This window comes from Athene cunicularia (genome assembly GCF_003259725.1).
Source record: "Athene cunicularia isolate RWA chromosome Z unlocalized genomic scaffold, athCun1 chrZ_part1, whole genome shotgun sequence".
Taxonomy (NCBI): domain Eukaryota; kingdom Metazoa; phylum Chordata; class Aves; order Strigiformes; family Strigidae; genus Athene; species Athene cunicularia.
The window spans coordinates 24,196,672-24,216,334 of record NW_020799142.1 but is presented as its reverse complement, the minus strand read 5'-3'; the positions used below and the strand labels follow the sequence as shown (position 1 = coordinate 24,216,334).

Genomic DNA, 19,663 nt, shown 5'->3' with positions numbered 1-19,663 from the left:
ACAGACAAGAGTACATGAATAAATTCATGCAATCCTTGTTGTAGGCACAGCTCTACCAGGACTGAAGAGCTTGTTTCTCTTTTCCTATTGCTGTGAGAAAGGAGTAATTTCACTCAGGTGGTTAGCAAAGTATTGCAGATCAGAGGATAATCAGACCTGGCTATTTTTCCTTATCACAACAGCTCCCACCCTGCTCTCAAGTTTATTGTATCTGTAAGATTCTCTCTTAAAAATACAGTTTTCCTCTAAGCCAGGCCCTAGGCACTACCACAAGAATATTACAAGGAATACAGCTCCTGGTGGCATACCAGGTTTGCAAGTCAAAGTATAGTTGCATACAGCCTTCCCATGGAATAGAGGGAGAACTGCAGTATGTGATGGTAATGAGAAAAAAAGTTGTAGTCTAGAGACAGTCTCCTAAGTGAGGATCCCGTGAGACCTTCCAGTCTCTCAGATCAATATTCATATCGTGGCTAAGTCCAGACTCCATCTGTGGGCTAGGTTCAGGCACGTACCAGATCTCTGTCCCCACTTCACTTGCATGAAAAGGAAACAGGGGTAGCAGGGAGACCATGGCACATGTTGATTCAGTCCCAGCCAAGTTGTTCAGGAGGTAACAGGACTAGGACAAACCTCCAGGTTAGGGCAAGTATAGCCACAGCTTCCCTGTTTGCCCATCATTTTGCTAAAATTCAGCCCTTCACAGGAGTGACACGCATCTAATCTCGCCTTCTGGCTGGCTAAGTAAGACACCTCCACCCCGTTTGTACAGTGCCTCATTTCCTAATTGTCACAAATTTAAATGCATTATCCACTTGCTACGGAAAGTCAGAAAATTAATTTCCTCCTAAACACACAAAAGGTGAAGACAGGACAATTACCCATCCTTCTGACCACCACCTGTTGCCTTCCCAGGTAAATCTCTTTGTCTGGTCCTTGCAACATCGTTCCATCTTTTTGTTATCCATTAATTTCCACACTCCCTGCACTTGCCACACTCCTGAACCCCTGTCCCTTGTGCCTTAGTCCTTTTCCTTATCCCATTGCTTCTCCTCATTCAGCAGCACAATTTCTTCTCCTTCCAAAAGTTTGCACACCTTGCAAACGTTCTGTTGTACACAATAATGCTTCTTTGGAGTCATCACAACAACATGGGTAAGAACAGGGATTTTGACTTTCAAATACTCTACCTCAAAATAATAGCAGACTTCTACCTTCACAACAGGAGAGCTTATGACTTCTTTGCTCAGGCCTAGACCTTGCTTTTCAATGTGCTGCTCATGTTGCAACCTTTCTGCCATAAGAGTTCAGCTGAAGCAACTTAAATGACTCTCAAACACAGCTCCTGAAAGCAAGGTGCAGACCAGGTACTTGCTAATATTAGTGTCAACAGCTGAGACCATTTGTGCACATCTGACCTCTGATTTGTTTTCCACCATGAAACTCTAATGGAATCCATTACACAGATGATGTTGCCATTCCTGTGGCTGTGTTGGGAGCCTCTGGACCAGTATTCCCATTTTTTGCATCCACAGAAAAGATAAAAAATCCAAGTAATAATACGGATTTTAAAACTTTTCTATCTGAACATGAGGCAGGAAGACTTAAGGTAAAACTGATCCCCCTGCCCTGCAGTGAAAGGCTAAATTATTAAAACTGTCTTCTAGTATTTCATTAGTCTGATCTAGCACCTTAGTCAACTTGCAGACATAATACTCATTGATGCAACACCACACCGAAGAAAGGCCCTGCTGGACTTAGGTTCTGAGTAAAGCTTTAAATCAAAATATATTAACTTTGATTTTGTATTTCTCTGTGCCATTAAACAAGAAAAAACTCTTCAAATCTTTCTTGCCAGTGACAGGCAACATGCTTTGGTCCAGTTTTGTTATCTATACTGAATTTATGAGCCTGAAGTTTTTATGTTTACATAAATTGTTCAGTAGTCACTCTGCCGTAAAACTGTACTGCAAGACAGGACACCAGGACACAGAATCACAGAACAGAACACTTCAGCACTTGTCAGAGACAGGAAGCTGATACTGTGAACAAAACCATTGTCCTATTCTTAGTTTAACACCTGTGAACATCAGCGAGATCCACACATTGTCTTTAAAGCTGAAGAGCTTCTACCTTTCCTGACACTTTTCCTTATTAAAATAAGAGGCACTTATCCTCCCATGTGTTACAGCACTGGATCTTTTTAGTAAAACTGTTATTTGAAAATAAACTTCACATCATCTGCAGCCTTGGAAAACCCCCACTCAGTCAAAGGCAGAGTGCATTTTAGAGCAGAAGCAAAAGATGAGAGGCTGGCTGATTACAGTAGTACTGGAGGAGAGAGGGGTCTAGATTTTCATTTGTAAATCTCACACACATAAACAACCTGCACTGCTGCATGGTTGCAGGCACCTTCACAGTTCCCCTGTTGGATACAGGATGAAGGAAAGCAAATCCAAGTACAGGAAAAAAACCTGAAACATTAAAAGGGCTTTCTCCCCAAACTTTGCAAAATCTTATCAAACCAGGTTTAAATTATTAGCACAACCCATTTTTGTGCAAATAAGAATTATTTTATGAAAAAAAATCCCACAAACCTAAAAGCCAGCCAAAGCCACATCCTCACCACAGTTTCTCCCTCCTCACTAGCATGGTACCAATTACTGCTCTTGAGATGTCTCACCTCTGCACCAGACTCTTTCTTCAGTCACAGACAGGCCTTGCTCTAACTACATGCTTCAGTGAGGGTCTTCTCACCTGTACCCCTCCTGTTCTGGTTTCCCATTCAAAGTTGTTCATCCTGGCTGTCTTTTCCACCTCTAGCTCACCAACATGGTTCTCATTCAGTTTTAGTCTCCTACTCCCTCTTCTAGACTCTCTCTCCCATTCATTCCACACAAGGCAACTTAAAGCCTGAATGTCTCAGAGCCATCAGTAAAGAAAGGCTCAGTCCTCCAAGTGCTGATTCACTTAACTCTGCAGCAAGTTACTTTTCTCCCCTTACAAGCTTCAGGCCTCACACAGAAAAGTTTTAGAGCAACCAGAAGTGCAGAGTTCTGCATGGGGAAGAAGTGGCACGTGGTCACCAGAGTCAACAGTATCGGCTTAGAAATAAATTGCAAAACCACTCATTCTTTTTTTTTGGTGCTTTACACTGTCCAGATTTGGTCCAGATTTTCCAAGATGGTAAACTACATTAATTTTGTAATTTTGGGTTTTATTATTATCTGTCTAACTTGCATAATGCCTGTTGGTCTCTGACACAATTTTTATTAGACAAGGTGAACTTAAAAAGCACAGATCACAAATCCTTTCTCGCAGAAGTGTGATTCAATGTGAAATATCCATTTACAATTCCCTACACAGATTGATCACCCAGTTTTCAATAAGTACTTAATCCTTTTCATGCAAAGAAATTACTTCATTAGCTGAAAAGTTTAAAAGAAGAACCCATTTTACCAAATCCTTCACTTTGATTGAACATCATCTTCACTGTATGACAAGCAGAGCCGTCTCCCAGACAAACTCCACACTGGTCTTCAGTTGCGTTGGAATTTATCTCATAATCACAGCCAACAGCCTAGAAGGAAAAACAGTTTCAGAATAAGTGTGGCCTCCACAGTGAAATAGTCAGAGCTCATGTATCACTGCCTTCAGTGTACTCTGCTCTCCTAAGAAGGGGGAAAATCACCTCTATGGAAGAGTAGATATCCTATATAAACAAAGTAATAGTAGACGTTGATATATCTAAATCAAACTCATGTGTATTATATGAAGGTGAAAAACAACCAAAGAAGCAACAAACTACCACCTCATGAAACATACAGAGATGGAAACGTGACACCCAGATGGCCTCAACATCTAGAACTGGCCAATACATCTACAATTTGTGTCTGCTTTCTTATTCCCAGGAATACAATGCAGTAACAACTGAAATCTCTGTGTCAGCTTTCTGTGGCTGTCAGACAGTGCAGAACCTCAACGGCAGTCAAATCCCCTTGTAAAGAAACTCCTCAGCAGGCATGAAGTTGTATACCCGTTACAACTGCTTCTCCAGCTTGTTAGCATGGAGGAATGGGTCAAGATAAAGTAATGGTAAAGAATGATTTTCCAGTTCATGCTTGCTACAGGGAGAAAGTGAGAGAAAAATGTATTCATACTGAGTCAGGACAAAACTTCTTCCTTGACCAAGCAAAAAATTCTGTATTAATGCCTTTAAACTTCAACAAAATCTTGATTTGTTTTTGGGGTGGCTTTTGCATCTCTTTAAGAACTAGCAAGGTTGGAGAACATGACCTAACATCCAGCACTTACTAGTTGTTAACAGTATCTAAGGTATTTGGAGGCCTGTGATATAGATGAATAGCCATAAGTCTGGTGGTATGTAAGGTTTTTCTCAGCAAATTTTTCTCAAAATAAGCTTTCAGGTGCAATACCTGCCAACTCCTCTAACACCCTCTTGATGTATGAAAATGTGGGTAACCCCTATCTTGATACTGATCTTATTTTACCTTCAGTACATCAGCTGCTGTAAGCTTCTGACAGGAAAATCCATCTATTAGACTAATCTAGGTATAAAGGCTCCTGCATTCTCTAACATTTTTCCATCATTTTCAGCTCAGAAACACCTGAACTTTTCCTCTATGTGCCAGTGATTTAATAAAAAGCTAGAGAAACTGCAAAAATGGAAGCAAGGAAATGCCTCGTTATAAATGGTGTTAAACCATGTCACTTGCATTTTTACAGAGGATTCAGAAAAAGACTCATCCATCACTTAATGCCAACTCTTAGCCAGCACCTTTGATACCTGTTCTGAAAAACAATGGTCATAGCAGAAGGTTCTGCAGCATCCTCAGCTTCTAACTCCTTTCAGCGATGAATACATTCAAAAAAGTGAATGTTTTGTAATGTCTTTCACACCGACACATCTTGGCACCAAGGTCATGTTTATGAGCAGTACAGAATGTTACAGAGATAAGCACATATTAAGGAGGTTTTTGCCTCCAAGCATGTAGCTATTTGACCAAAGATGGATTTAATGGAGTATTCAAAGTACATAGACGCCACTGCGATAAGTGCAGGATGCTTCTTGCCAAGAGTTCAGATCTGACTCTTCACCTGCTACCTACAGATGCACTGTGGTTTATATTTAATGTTTTTAATAATTTAAAGATGTAGGGGTGTAGCTATTTTCTTACAAAGATGCCTTCTGTGGTATATTTACTGTACTATTAGTACATTTATTAATCATCTACACACAATTAGTAAAGTAATTGTTATCAGGTTTATTATTAGACCAGAGAAGTAACCAGCCTCTCTGGGGAGTCTTGAAAGTTGCAGTTTATTTTCTATTCTATGCATATACTCACTATTAAACTGAAAGTTGGGGAAAATCTCGAAATGGAACACTTGCACGTCATGTTCTGCTGTTATAAAATATTTTTAATGAGTGTTTTGGAGCTTCTCTTTTGAACTTCTTAAAAAAATTACTTGTCTTCAAATTGTCTCACTTTTGCCAAATGATCTACTGGTAGAAAATGCATGTTCTTGCAAAGGTTTCTGTTCATCTTTACCTATGTTCATGCTTCTTTGAGTGGCTGCACCCAGAAGTAGTTTATCTAGTTCAGGCTGTCAATCAGACATCTTGAAATGAACATCACTGTGAGTACCATGTAGAGTAAAAATTCCCAAGTGCTGAACAAATTAGTCCTGAACTACTGCACTGGCACTAGCAAATGAATCCAGTAGCAACACCACAGCATCATCACTTTCCTGCCTTTGGGGTGCCAATTAGTATCTCTGTGTGGGCCGTACTCTGTATCAGCTCACCCAGAATCAGCTCAGATCTTTTAACACTTGGCTATACATTTCCTTTAGCAACACATACATGACATCAAAATACAACATCACTATGACATGAAGGGAATCTCTTTGTCTCCTTCACTTATAACCACAGAAGCTTGTATTTTGTTTCTTTTCTGATATTTGAAACATAATTTGTACCTGATCAGACATCACAGTCTTACCTATTACATGCAGCAGGGTGGGGTGCAGGGATCCCCAAGGATGGGGCACTGCAGACAATTGTGGCAGAGCAGGCAATTTACTGTGTCACAGTAAATAAAGTTTTCATTTTATTCTCTAGCTCTGGGGTGCTGTGGTGGTGCAATGACCTTCATATCTAGCAACAGGGCCTCATAAAGCCATTAATGACCATCACAAAGTGTATATTCTGTGTCATAACAAACAGCTCCAGCATTCATTCAAAGTACATTTACATGAACTTTAATTTCCAGGCCATATTTTACTCTCCTGGCTCTAGTGAATATCACATTATTTTTGTCATCCATTAGATTAATTCCTGGATTCTTCCTCCTCCCTTTTACTTGCCTTCCTCATTCTTTTGTTTTGCAGTATATGCAATATACTCAATATGCAGTAGCCACATTTTCAAAAACTGCCTTAGATAATGTGCCTCAAATTTCTGCCTGTTAAAAGAGATCTGGAGACTGAATGCAGGTTATAGAACAAGAAGAAAATCAGCAGCAATTAGGGTCTGTTCTTTTGCACACGTATGTCTGTGTGCACCCTCTGCCAGTGAAACATGCTATGCTACAGCAACCACTGTGTGCTGTAGCATGTGCAGCACAAATTAGCATCCACTTATGCAGCCCTCTGCCATTGCCCTATTCAACAAGAGCCTTTCTGATGCACCTGAGACTAGCTTTATTTCTGGTCCCAGCACACAGTGCAGAGGCAGAAATAATGGCCTGGATTTCCTGGCTGCACTACATGAAGGAGAAACAATTTCTTTCCTGCTGCTCAGTGACTAAGGGGAAAACAGCCAGAGATATGACCCTTTTGCCACTTCCAGAGGGAGAAACTTTTGTGACAGATTGGCAAGCGGGAGGCAGATACAAAAAGTCCTTGCTGCCACTGAAGGTGTGTACAGCCTGGATATATTGCCTGAATTTCAGTTACGTGGACGTTACATTGTGCTTTTTAAGCTCCTCCTTCTGTTTCTCTCCCCCACTGGTCTCCAAATAAAGAAATCATGTTCATGTCATGTTGGCCATGACATTACCTTGAATGGTTAGAAATGTGTCCTGATGTGTCTGTTTCTCTTATAATTACTCTAGATGGGTCTGAATCAATGTCCTGTTGGGGTAGCAGTAGGAGGAGATTGAACCATAGTGAGAGGTAGTAAAGCTACTACAAAAAGTCTAAGATGTGTAAGCTGCTTTTCAGCAAGAGAAAAAACCCATTTTCCTCCCTAGTACTGCACAGCTGTGTAATTCTCCAATACAATGTTAGCCTCTCAACATAACAATTGTGAATTACCACAGAGAACAGCTCACAGATTTGCATGACTGATGGTCACCTAAGCCTATTAAAATTCTGTTCAAAGATGAATACTTGCTAGAAAACAGCAGAGATGCCAGGTCCTCTACTCTCAGTGTCTGCACACTCTCAGTGCATACACCATGTAAGCTTTCACTTTTAGATGATGCCATGGCTTGTATTTAACCAAACTCGTCAATCATGTATACATCAGTGCTCAACAAACATACTCTGGTGGCAGTATCTTTGCTTATTAACACTGAGGGAGTGACTGACTGCCCTAGTAAGAAATTAGAGTGCACTTGTGATGTATAATTTAAACGCAGGAAGATAGAATACGCGCTTTAAAGATCTTCTAAATAAACAGAAAAAGTGGCACTCAAAGGATGAGTGCAGAGCAATATGGTTAAATAGCAAACTAGTCATGGTATATCTTGATTATTTGAGATTAAATTACTGACAGCTCTTGTTGACTCCCTCCACTCAATGCTGTTTGTAAGTCAGAAATCATGACAGGAGGGGGTCTAAAAAAGTACATGAAGGAAGGCCAGGCTAGGTGTAAACACAATAAAAGGATTAAGGGGACTGCATCTCTCATCTACTTATTAGCACCACCTAGAACAAAACATGCAGGCATGTAGTTTTGAGATCCCCCTTTGCAGTCACTTGTTTCAGCACTGATTTAACAGCATTACATGTGTTTGGGGAACTCCTGTTCTGTGTAAGGACAAAGTTGAGAGGACCTAGCTAATTATTATACACCAGGCCCTCAAATGAGTTAACAATTCTAGCTTATCTTTGAATTGACGAGGCAAGTTCTAAAGAAATACCATTCCAACAACACCTCACTGGTAAGGCTTCCTTCTGCACTGAGGCATAAACACCACTTCTGAAAAAGTAGGACACGTATTTTGGACCGATTGCAAGGATCAAGTGAATCAGTGCTAGTGTCTGTCCATACTTCCCACTTGAAGATGCATATTACGGCTTTGCCATGGAGGCTAGGAAAGCATCCAGTATACCTCAGGTAGCTAAAATCAGGCATCTCAATCCACATTTAGCCACCAAGGTAAGACCAATTTCTCTGATTGCTCTGAACAAAACCATGGCAAACCGCGAAATCAGACTGAAATCAGATTAATTTAGGAGACTGAATTATTGATTGAACCTGAGTCTATCTATCTTGTTTTAACATATCCACCAGGAAATGTCTGAACTTGGTTGTTAAAAAATAGCTACTCTGCACACCAACCACATGTGAATGCTATGGACAGTGGATCTAATATACAACACCTCACCATTTTAACTTTTTGCTCCATTTCAGACCTAAAGGAAGAGTTATTTTAGTACTCAGAACAAATGTGCTCTTGAGATATACAGTACCGAAAACCAGAACAGGGCTTTAACAGACATCGCCACCAATTTTGCAAACTTTTTCACATCATTAGCAACATGGTTGCTATAGGAGTACAAGAATGATGTACCAGACTAGTTATATTAAATTCATTACCAGATTTATTCACCATGACCTGTAATGTATGTATTAGTGTTTAACTAGCTAGTCTAAAATACTAGTGAATTATACAAAGATACTTGAAAAACCTTCTCCTCAAGTGTTATGCAAGGTACCTATTTCTGATAAAAGCTCACTCTCTTTCAGAAATGTGAGCTATTTGGGTTACCTATTCATCATTTGGATTCACTTGTGGTGGTTGCATGATTATATTGTTCACTCCATGATTCTGACTCCAATTAAACTTGTTTGTCAGAAGATGTGAAGCAGCAGTCAACATGAGAAATTCTGACAAAACTGTATTTATGACAGCACTAATATCTTGAAGGAAATTTTTTATAAAGACTTTGAGTCCCCAGCACTGTTAATGCTGAAGTATATCTAGTATCTACAAACTGCAATTAGAATTAGCTTTCCTTTCACCTCTGATCTATCACTTCTGATGAATTAAGTTTTGCTGTTTATAAAATAGGTATAAATTTGAACTATCACAGGCAAGGTTCAATACAGAAAGCATATGGAAACTAAAATTAACTATAGTGATCCCAGCCTCTCTGGGCTGGAAATCAGAAAATTAAAGTGTAACATCACAAAGACAGCCTTCTGAGTTTAGCACTTGGCCTCTTCCAAGTGAAGGTCAAAAGCGCTGATATGGTATATAACATTTACTACATGTTTCAATACGATAAAGATGTGTTCCCATCTGGCTTGAACCACTCAAGGCCAAGTCAGATCTTTACCATCATAGTTAAAAGGACCATCCTGGCTCTCAGCAAAGTCAAGCAGGATCTCGTCACTGTGAATTTGGGCAGGTTCTTGGTAACTCCCTTTTCCAAATGCATGTCCTGGAAGGAAAGCTTAAAACAAAACTTTTATTACTGCTCTCTGAAGCACTGACATTGTACTAAAAGTAGGAAGACTTCAGAGAGGGTATACTAATGACCTATTAAAAATCTGGAGATTCCATCACTGTAAATCTTTAAGAAAAAGACTGAAAAATGTCAAAAAAGGAACATGATTCTGTAAAGGGATGAAACAGTTGGCTTCTAGTTGCATTTTTGTATGATTTAATGACTTAGGATATACAATCCCAAGCTCCCTACAGTAAACTAATGTAGTTTCCACAAGACACCAAGTCCTGCTTTTGCTTCCAAATATGATAAAAAGGCAAAAAAGCTATCCTGTACTTTCAAGGGGGTACAGGATGCCAATCCCCAGTTTGAAGAAATAAACCATATTTGTAAATACATCGCCTACAAGTACTCATTTTATTTATGAGAAATGCATTACAACCAATGCTATGACTGTGGGCATTACAGCATTTACAAACACACCTTCAAATGGCACAAACACACACAACATCCTGGAAACCCACTATCAACATGCAGAATATGCAGAGAACTTTATACTTCTTCAATAAACACAACGTTATTGAACCATATACTCTGTGTTTGCCTGTTATCTCATTGTACAGCTTTATTCAATTTACTGTTGTAAACTAAAATAATTTTTACTGCCCTCAAGTCCAAACGTCTCATCCTATTACAAGTTAGTTCAGAACTGCTACATAATGCACAATGTTAAACTGCATTTTCATTAAAAAAGCAGAGTGGTGACATCAATGACAACCCTAAAGCTAAAATCCTTTGTGAAAGTATCTCATCAGAAACAAACATATTTTCTTACATTGATGTTTTAAAATAGAGAGGAGTTAAAAGGTACCAAAGTAATTAGCACTCAGTCTAATGGATTCATTATAAAGGATGGAAACAACTCATGTCCGTTTGGAAAAGCTATTTCTATAAACTTGTTTGCATGATCATTAAATATGTGGTAAAATTGAGTACTTGGCCTTGATACTCAAAAAGTGTTAAACACTTTCCTGTAATTTTATAAAATAAAATTGTAGAGAAAGAAACATGCAAACATACCCAATACCTTACACATGCCATTAATACAGATATCTCGGCTGTGCCTTCCTTCAAAGCAAGGAGTACCATCAGTAACTGCATCAAGCATCTTCTCTGAAAAATGGCCATCTATTGGGCGACAGTGGAGCTCACAGGGGTTTGCTGAAAGGAAAACAAAGATACTTTCTCCGAAAATACTTCAGCAGGACATTGAAGTATAATGGACAGGGAATGACAGGATGTTTTTTCTGCACCATCCACTTACTTTCCCTGGCATTTCACAGAAATGGCCTAATCAGAAGTAGTTAGCAGAGCCAGGGTTGTACTGCTAACAGAGTGACACAGGCCTGATAAATGCCACTTGTGGACTTCTAGGAAGCAGCTGGAGGCTGGTGCCCTCACACCTCCACGTTCTCTGTTGCTGGCACATTAACAGCCAGCTTGCTGAGTCAAGCAGTAATGAGGCTGTCAGCTGTGATGAAGAAAGGGATGGGAAACCAGCAAAACCAACTTTATTAGTGAGGGGAAAGGAGCAACCTGGGGGTGAGATTGCCAAGGACACTGACAAGCAACAGTTTTCCATTAGCTGATGACTAAGATTTCAGAGGTAATTTATCACTACTTATCACTGCTGCCAGTCTCCTTAGAGACCAGTCAAATGTTTGCCTCTGATCTTCTGCATGTCAGTCAAGTGTCACATCACTGCTTATTTTCAGCTATCTGTGGGGTCTTAATAAATTATTTCAAATACTGGACCTTTTTCCTGCTTGGCAACTTATGAAATGCAGATAACATTGCTGGGTCAGACAGACCCAGGCTGCTCTTGGATAGATGTGCACAGAAGCAACAGTGAAGAGATAAGCTGTGGCCAAAGCGATCAGTGGGTCTCTAAAACAAGATTTTCTGCAATGGACCAGCATTAGTCTATTCCATCCATGGGGTAAGAAGCGACAAACATGCAGTGCCCTGCCCCACAGACACTGGCCCCTGGGAATGGCAATTTTGAGGCTTTGGAGAGCCAAAGTTCACAAATTTGATAAGTTGTGTACACAGAAGACGAATTAGAACTGAAACCAGAGTCAAAGCAAAGACAGATATAATCCCTTCCCTTATATTAATTCCTGGAAACCCTCCAGCATAGCCAGAGCTTTCTGTCCAAAAAAAATCATCCACTGTCGTATCGATGAGGGACAGTAACAGAGGACCTGTCTGACGGTTTTGGTCTATCCCAAGATCCCAGTCTAGCCAGGTGGTAAAGCAATTTGTTCATGCTCAGCAAGCTGAAATGTTTTGCTGACCAAAGCAGTGGGCCTTAAAACCACCAGTCAGTAAGCACTTCAAGGCACCATTATTAAGCCATTTTAATACAATATCCCAGTATGCTGCAGATGCCTCTGCTGAGTGACAGTTCCATCCTGTGCTTGACAGCTGACAAAAGCTTCTCCCTTGGTCTCAGAGGAATGCAGGGTAACTATCCATCTTCTACATCCTGGCTAATACATTTCTTTCCCCTTCCTCTTTTGTTGACCTGGCTTGTGTCATACGCAGAACTGTGTTTAAAATTAGAGGAATTTCTAACAACGAGTGAAATTCAAACATTTGGTAATGCAAAGAAACTAAATAACTTCCTACAAAAGGGTTCATTCATTTGAAAGGGGAAATTTGCTTTCATTGCTCTGGCTTGTACAGCATCAACATAGACACACCATGCAGGGACCAAAAGTGACAGCAGCTCCTGCCCGCAAAGTGCTTGCAGCTCAAGGACTGAATCCTAGAAAACCTGAGCTTTAAAACTATGAATCTCATCCACATAAACAGGATCTCTGCAGAACTGGGATATAAAAAATAAAAAAAGGTATACTAAAGGAAATCTAAAATCTTAATGAGGAGTTTCGTGTTTTCCCTCTTATCGGTAGAGCTAAAATGGTATCTTAGGACTGACAACAATGTTGTGCTTGTGACTTCTCAAAGCCTTGTAAAGGGCAAGAGTGATTAGAGGCCACACATGTACTAAGGTTATAAAACTGGTGGAATTTTTAGAATCCTGTCATACAATCACAGAATGATTTGGGTTGGAAGGGACCTCAAAGATAACCTAGTTCCAACCCCCCTGCCATAGGCAGAGACACCTTCCCCTAGCCCAGGTTGCTCAAAGCCCCGTCCAGCCTGGCCTTGAACACTGACAGGGAGGGGGCAGCCACAGCTTCTCTGGGCAACATGTGCCAGTGTCTCACCACCCTTGCAGTAAAGGATTTCTTCATAATATCTAATCTAAATCTACCCTCTGTCAGTTTAAAGCCATTCCCCCTCATCCTATCCCTACCTACACCCCCTGATAAAGAGTCCCTCCCCATCTTTCCTGTAGCCCCTTTAAGTACTGGAAGGGCATCATAAGGTCTCCCCAGAGCCTTCTCTTCTCCAGGCTGAACAACCCCAACTCTCAGCCTGTCCTCCCAAGGAAAGTGCTCCAGCCCCCTGGTCATCTTTGTGGCCTCCTCTGGACTCACTCGAGCAGGGGGTCTTGTGTTGAGGGTCCCAGAGCTGGACACAGAACTCCAGGTGAGGTCTCACAAGAGCAGAGAGCAGAGCAGAGGAGGAGAATCCCCTCCCTTGACTTGTCGGCCACACTTCTCCTGATGCAGCCCAGGATGCGGTTGGCTTTCTGGGCTGCAAATGTACATTGCCAGTTCGTGTCCAGCTTTTCATCCACCAATACCCCCAAGTCCTTCTCTGCAGGGCTGCTCTCAATCCAGTCATCACCCAGCCTGTATTTGTGCTTGGGATTGCCCCGACACATATGCAGGACCTTGCACTTAGCCTTGCTTAACTTCATGAGGTTCACACGGGCCCACCTCTCCAGCCTGTCCAGGTCCCTCTGGATGGCACATCCCTTCCCTCCAGTGTGTTGACCGCACCACAGAGCTTGGTGTCATCAACAAACTTGCTGAGGGTGCACTCGATCTCACTGTCTGTGCTGCCAACAAAGATGTAAAACAGGGCCAGTCCCAACACTGACTCCTGAAGAACACCACTCATCACTGCTCTCCACCCAGTCATTGAGCTGTTTACTGAAACTCTTTGAGTGTGACCATCCAGGGCATTCCTTATACACCGAGTGGTCCATGTGTCAAATCCATGTCTCTTCAATTTACAGACAAGGATGTCATGTGGGACACTGTCAAATGCTTTGTACAAGTCCAGGTAAATGACATCGGTTGCTCTTCCCTTATCCATCAGCATTGTAATCCTGTTGTAGAAGGCCACCGAATTTGACAGGCACAATCTGCCTTTAGTGAACATGATGTGAGTCATTCTCAAGAACATCAACAGAAATGGAGCTACAAAAGAGTGTGAGGGAAGGACATGAAGTCTGTAATCCTTATCAGCTCTCAGGCCCTCTGTGAAAACTGCCAGCCATAACATCTATCGGTTCTTCTGATAAGAGCTGTCATGATAAGCGACACAAGTAATTTTAATTCTATCTGCACAATTTTTTTCTGGCCATGGGGCTAATTTGATTCCTCTCAATTTTGTTTCCTTGCTTACCTTCTCAATTTGTTAAACACAAAGCATTAATACCCTCATAGAAAGGAGAATCCCAGAATTCCAGCTAGTCTGTTACTTGCTCAGAATTGATCCTGACAGACACAGATTTTGCGTATAGTCATTTCAGCTTTTACATTGTTTGTAACAAAATACATAGAGCAGCAGTTTGATATCCATACCTCCCTCCTAGCTGTGTGTTGACACAAAAAGCAAGACTGTATCCAATTTCATTTCAGAAATCACTGAGCTAGAAAAAGCAGGCAGTGCTGACTGTTGACATATTTCTGTCATAGCTATGATGCTCTAAGTATACAACTCAGAAGAAGTTTGTAGTGAAAGATAACTCCTTTATTAAGCCTAAGTAAAAAGTAAAAATAAATAATAAGCAAAGTTTCAGACTTGCAAAAGTCCACGATTCAAAGATGGGCTTTCTGTGCATTAAAGCTTTCCTGGTTTTCCTAACTCTATGATCTAAAAATATATCATAGCTGTACCCGCAAATTTTGTATTGCTTTTCTTCCTATCGGTTTTCTTCTGAGCCCCACTGGAACTGAGAGGACATTGCTCCCTCCCCTCAAACTCAGTCTTATCCAGTATTTATACTCCTGCCATCATTCTTCAAATTATTTTGATATTTCATCTGCACAGAAGGCTGGTTAGGGCACCACTGAGGAAATATTCTTAGCACTGTATTAGCCATTCATTTTCTAAAATTACTTATCTATCATTACTATTTTTTTACAGCTGAACTCAGAGACCTGGCAAAAGACCAGGACTCCATTATTCTAGCACTGTAAATAAACCATACCAGAATCTGCCACTGTCCTCAAAAAGTCTAACATTTTAAACACAAAACAGATACAGATGTAGAAATTACTTTTATCGCCTATTTTCAGATAGAGAGCTGACACACAAGGAAAATAAATATATTTCCCAAAATGATGGATGAACTTGAAAGCAAATACAGGCATTGAATTTAGATTCTCTATATCTGATTTCAGTCCTGAAAATCTACACAGACTAAACTGAGATCAATATGAACATTAGGGTTGCTCAGAAGGAATTCATTAAAACAGCTGGGTTAGGTTCAGTTACTTCAGCATTATTTCATGATGAGATTTTAACAAAAATGATGTCATCTTTGCAACTTTTAGGCCAAAATATACAGAAATTCTTGCAATCCAGCATATGCACGAATACTAGATCCAGTCTGTGAGCACTCAGTAATGACCATGCTCTCACACAGTCTTTGTTCAGAAAGAACACATTGAATTCCTGTTCGAGCAGAGCTGACTTCTTCCTTGGTAAAGCCTACACAGTTTTATCCATCCTTCCATACCAAAGCAGGATCAAAGCCCTGTAGGATCAAAGCAGAATCAATGCTCCTGCTTAGACTGTATTTACATCAACAATGATAATACCCATTCCTCAAACCCCTTAGGTAACCTGTTCTAATGTGTAACTACCCATATGTCCCTAAAGATTTCTTAATGTGTAACCTAGAAGTTCCCTCGTGCTGTTTTGGCTGTTCCTGTATGTTCAACCTTTCATGGACATGAAGAACTCTTAGATCCAGCTGTCTCTGGGGATTCCTGTACTGTTTGAACTGAGAGGATGGGAAGTTGCAGTATGAAGTACAGTGACAGAAAACTTGATGCCAAATCCAAATTTGAAAGCAGGAGAGCTACATTCAAAGTGAGTTGAAAAGACTATAGGGTCCTGGTCTTCAAAGTCAGTTAACAAGGGCACATATCTGCGTGGATCTTGACAGCTTCTTCCAGACCCGAGTACAACACTGCACAGAGCCATGCAGTCTTGCTAGACTGTATCTCTACTAGCTCAGGCACATACATGCTATATACACTAAGGACAAATTATCTTTAAGTACTAGGCATTTAACTCACTCCAGCTTCTTTTTCTAGAGCAAATTTTGTTTTTCTCAACCCTTCTCATAAAATATTTTTTTCAAATCATTTGACTTCCATGTTGCTCTCCTGTAAACCTCCTCTAGTTTGGTTGCATCCCTCTGGCAGTGCATTGCTCCTAGCTGGATATAATATTTTAGCTGAGGTGTCACCAACACTCAGCAGCCTAGAAAAATTACATCCTGTTTCTTATTCATAGTGCCCATATTCTGTACCAAGATTACACTGATGTGTCTTGTCAATAGGGACAAGATCAATCCTCTAATACACAGAAGAAATCCAGATGTAATGGAAAGCCAAGCCACAGAGCTCCCATAAGCTCCTAATGACTTATTTGGAATCAGAATGGGACTGAGGAAGCAAGCCAGCAAAGTTAAGTAAAAATCCTAAAATTCAGGCATGTAATTTTTTTCCCCTGTGTATATTATAACAGAGTTCAGATTCACCAAGTGTAAACAGAACAACATGAAGATAACTAGAAAGGAACATATTCCTTTCCTAATTTAAATTTCTTGCCCTTGCAGCTTACTCCCACGAGTTCACATGCAGGAAGGATCCAGCTTAACCTGACTGAGAAGGATGTGATTAATGTGTCTGCCAGCAGAAGATAAGGCTTCAATTTTTTCCTACTTCACAGGGCAGGAAAGAGGTGGGCCTCTTCAAACCCTCAACTATGCAAGAACTCAAAACTGGATGAGGAAATCCAAATCGAAGAAAATTAGAAAAGACAATTACCAAACACGGACAAAACAGGGGAAAAAAGCTGAGGTGAAGATCACTTTAACCAAACTTGGAACTCTAGCAGTGGCAGCAGAAACATTATCTCATGCTGTTAGCTCAGTCCCTGTGACTGTATCAGTACAAATCTTACTTGATAGACAGACATATTTTGGAAGAAATATGGAATTTAAAACACTTTAGCAACATAACCCCTATCTGCCAGTACATGAGATGATCCTAGCACTGATTGAGAAAGGACAGGTATTTATATGCTTCAGTGTAGGACTCATACTTACTACATGGAAGTTAAGCCCTGAGCAGCTATCAGATTCGGATAAATGTAATTTGTCAACAGGTATGAAATCAGTAAATAAATGTGGGGTCAGCCTGATGGCAAGAGAAGTAGATTAGCACTGAAGTCTGACTAAAGTGTCAAAGTAGGGGACTAGGTCATGAGAACAATTCAGAAAATATCCTGGTCAGAGCTGCTGGATGCTTTAGCCATCCTTGAACCTGAAGTTCCCATCATGTTGAGACTCCCAGAATACTCAGGTGGACCAGTGTAAGCACATGGGTTTCTGTGCTCCAGAGCAAATCCACAATAGGACTATGCAAGTTCACCAACAGGCTCAAACTCATTTAAAACAGAAGGGAAAAATCTCAGTTGGAATATTAAACATAGTTAGTCCAGGTAATGGCGAGATGTAATTCATCGCTTTTCTGCTATGTTACTTGTTAAAGCTGCTTGTTGCATCTCACCTTTTATTAAATCATAAGCTATTCAAAAAAGAGTCTTTGTCCTCTTGTGAAGGTAAAATTTACACAACAGAAAAGGACGCTATGACAGTGTTTAATTATGTGACACTGACACTCATTAGAACTGGCTTATGTAAACTATGGAATTAAAGCCAGGAGAGAGAATTGTTACCATCTAGATCATTTACAACAGGATGAAGGAACTAAAGAAGTCTAAAATGTCACAAAATGTCTAGCTCAGGGTTTCATCTCCTCAACTAGACACTTCAACACAGAATCTGTTACATGCACTCAGGGTTGGGGAAAGATTCATGATACATTTTTTTTCCCCAGAATATCATCCCATGGACAGCAAAAGAGGATTTAAAATGTCTAATAATAAAATACAAATCAAAGCCTTCTTGGCAGCAAGCTAAAGTAGTAACAGAGTGCTGTGAAAAGTCTTTGAAACTGGATTACACCAGTTAAGGGATAAAGTAGGGGAAGCTGGTGTACACTGACAAAGGTTGGTGTACATGAGATGGACATGGCGATTAACTCTCCAGAGATCTGAAACATCAGCTCTTTTTTGTGTGAAGTTTAGAAGAGGCTTTTGGTTTGCTTTTTTTAAAGTCTTTGTTTCAGACAAACACAAGAAAGGCTCAAACTGCTCCATCTCACAGGAAGTGCACTGTTTTGTGACTCTATTTGAAGCTATCTTGTTCAGGATACCTTTAGCAACCAATGGAAGATGAAAGAAAACTTAAAACTGAGATGTCAGGAAACCTCTTAGATGTAAACACCAGGAGAGCAGTGACAAGTGGCATTCATCAGGGGTTGGGGATGGGACTGGCCATGTTTCACAACTTGGTCAGCAACTTGGACAGTGGGATTGAGTGCACCCTCAGCAAATTTGCCAACAACACCAAGCTGTGTGGTGCAGTCAACACACTGGAGGGAAGGGATGTGCCATCAAGAGGGATCTGGACAGGCTGGAGAGGTGGGCCTGTGCAAACCTCATGAAGTTCAGCAAGTCTAAGTGCAACATCCTGCACATAGGTCAGGGCAATCCCCAGAATCAATACAGGCTGCGGGATGAAGAAATTGAGAGCAACTCTGCAGAAAAGGACTTGGAGGAGTATTGGTGGATGGAAAACTGACTGAGCCAGCCATGTCTGCTCACAGCCCAGAAAGCCAACCATATCCTGGGCTGTATCAAGAGAAGTGGGGCCAGAAGATCAAGGGAGGGGATTCTCCCCCTCTGCTCTGCTCTCGTGAGACCCCACCTGCAGTGCTGTGTCCAGCTCTGGTGCTCCCAGCATAAGACAGACATAGATTTGCTCAAGCAGGTCTAGTGGAGGCCATGAAGATGATCAGGGGGCTGGAGCACCTCCACTGTGAGGACAGGCTGAGAGTTGGGGTTGTTCAGCCTGGAGAAGAGAAGGCTCCGGGAGACGTTGTTATGGCCTACAGAGGGAGGGACTCATTCATAAGGGAGTGTAGTGATAGGATGAGGGGTAAGGGTTTCAAACTGAAAGAGGGTAGCTTTAGATTAGATATTAGGAAGAAATTCTTTACTGCGAGGGTGGTTGAGACGCTGGCACAGGTTTCCCAGAGAAGCTGTGGCTGCCCCCTCCCTGGCAATGTTCAAGGCCAGGCTGGACGGGGCTTTGAGCAACCTGGGCTAGGGGAAGGTGTCCCTGCCCATGGCAGGGGGGTTGGAACTAGATGATCTCTGAGGTCCCTTCTAACACAAACTATTCTACAGTTCTCTGATTCTATGGTTCTGCTTCAGTGCACACTGTCTGGATAAAACTAAGTAGTGTGCCCATGATAGACACCCACCCTCGATCAAATAATGATGATATCAGATGGAGGATCAGCACAGGATTTGGCCAACTCCCTGCCTGGATGAGTATTCCCAGGAGAGCCTGCCTATCTGAGGAAGTCAGTATTTTTCTAAGTTAGAGTAA

The 19,663-nt window shown here is 41.1% G+C and overlaps 1 protein-coding gene across 1 annotated transcript in view; it reads right to left on the bottom strand.

Moving 5' to 3' along the window:
• The window catches only part of ADAMTS12 (ADAM metallopeptidase with thrombospondin type 1 motif 12), a 170,344-nt gene that overhangs the window by 42,905 nt on the left and 107,776 nt on the right, over positions 1 to 19,663 (bottom strand). The window contains exons 13-14 of the mRNA XM_026865819.1: positions 10,793 to 10,926; positions 3,460 to 3,580 (exon numbers count right to left, since the gene is read on the bottom strand). Coding sequence (XP_026721620.1) covers positions 3,460 to 3,580; positions 10,793 to 10,926 — 255 coding nt within the window. The remainder of the gene's footprint in view (positions 1 to 3,459; positions 3,581 to 10,792; positions 10,927 to 19,663) is intronic.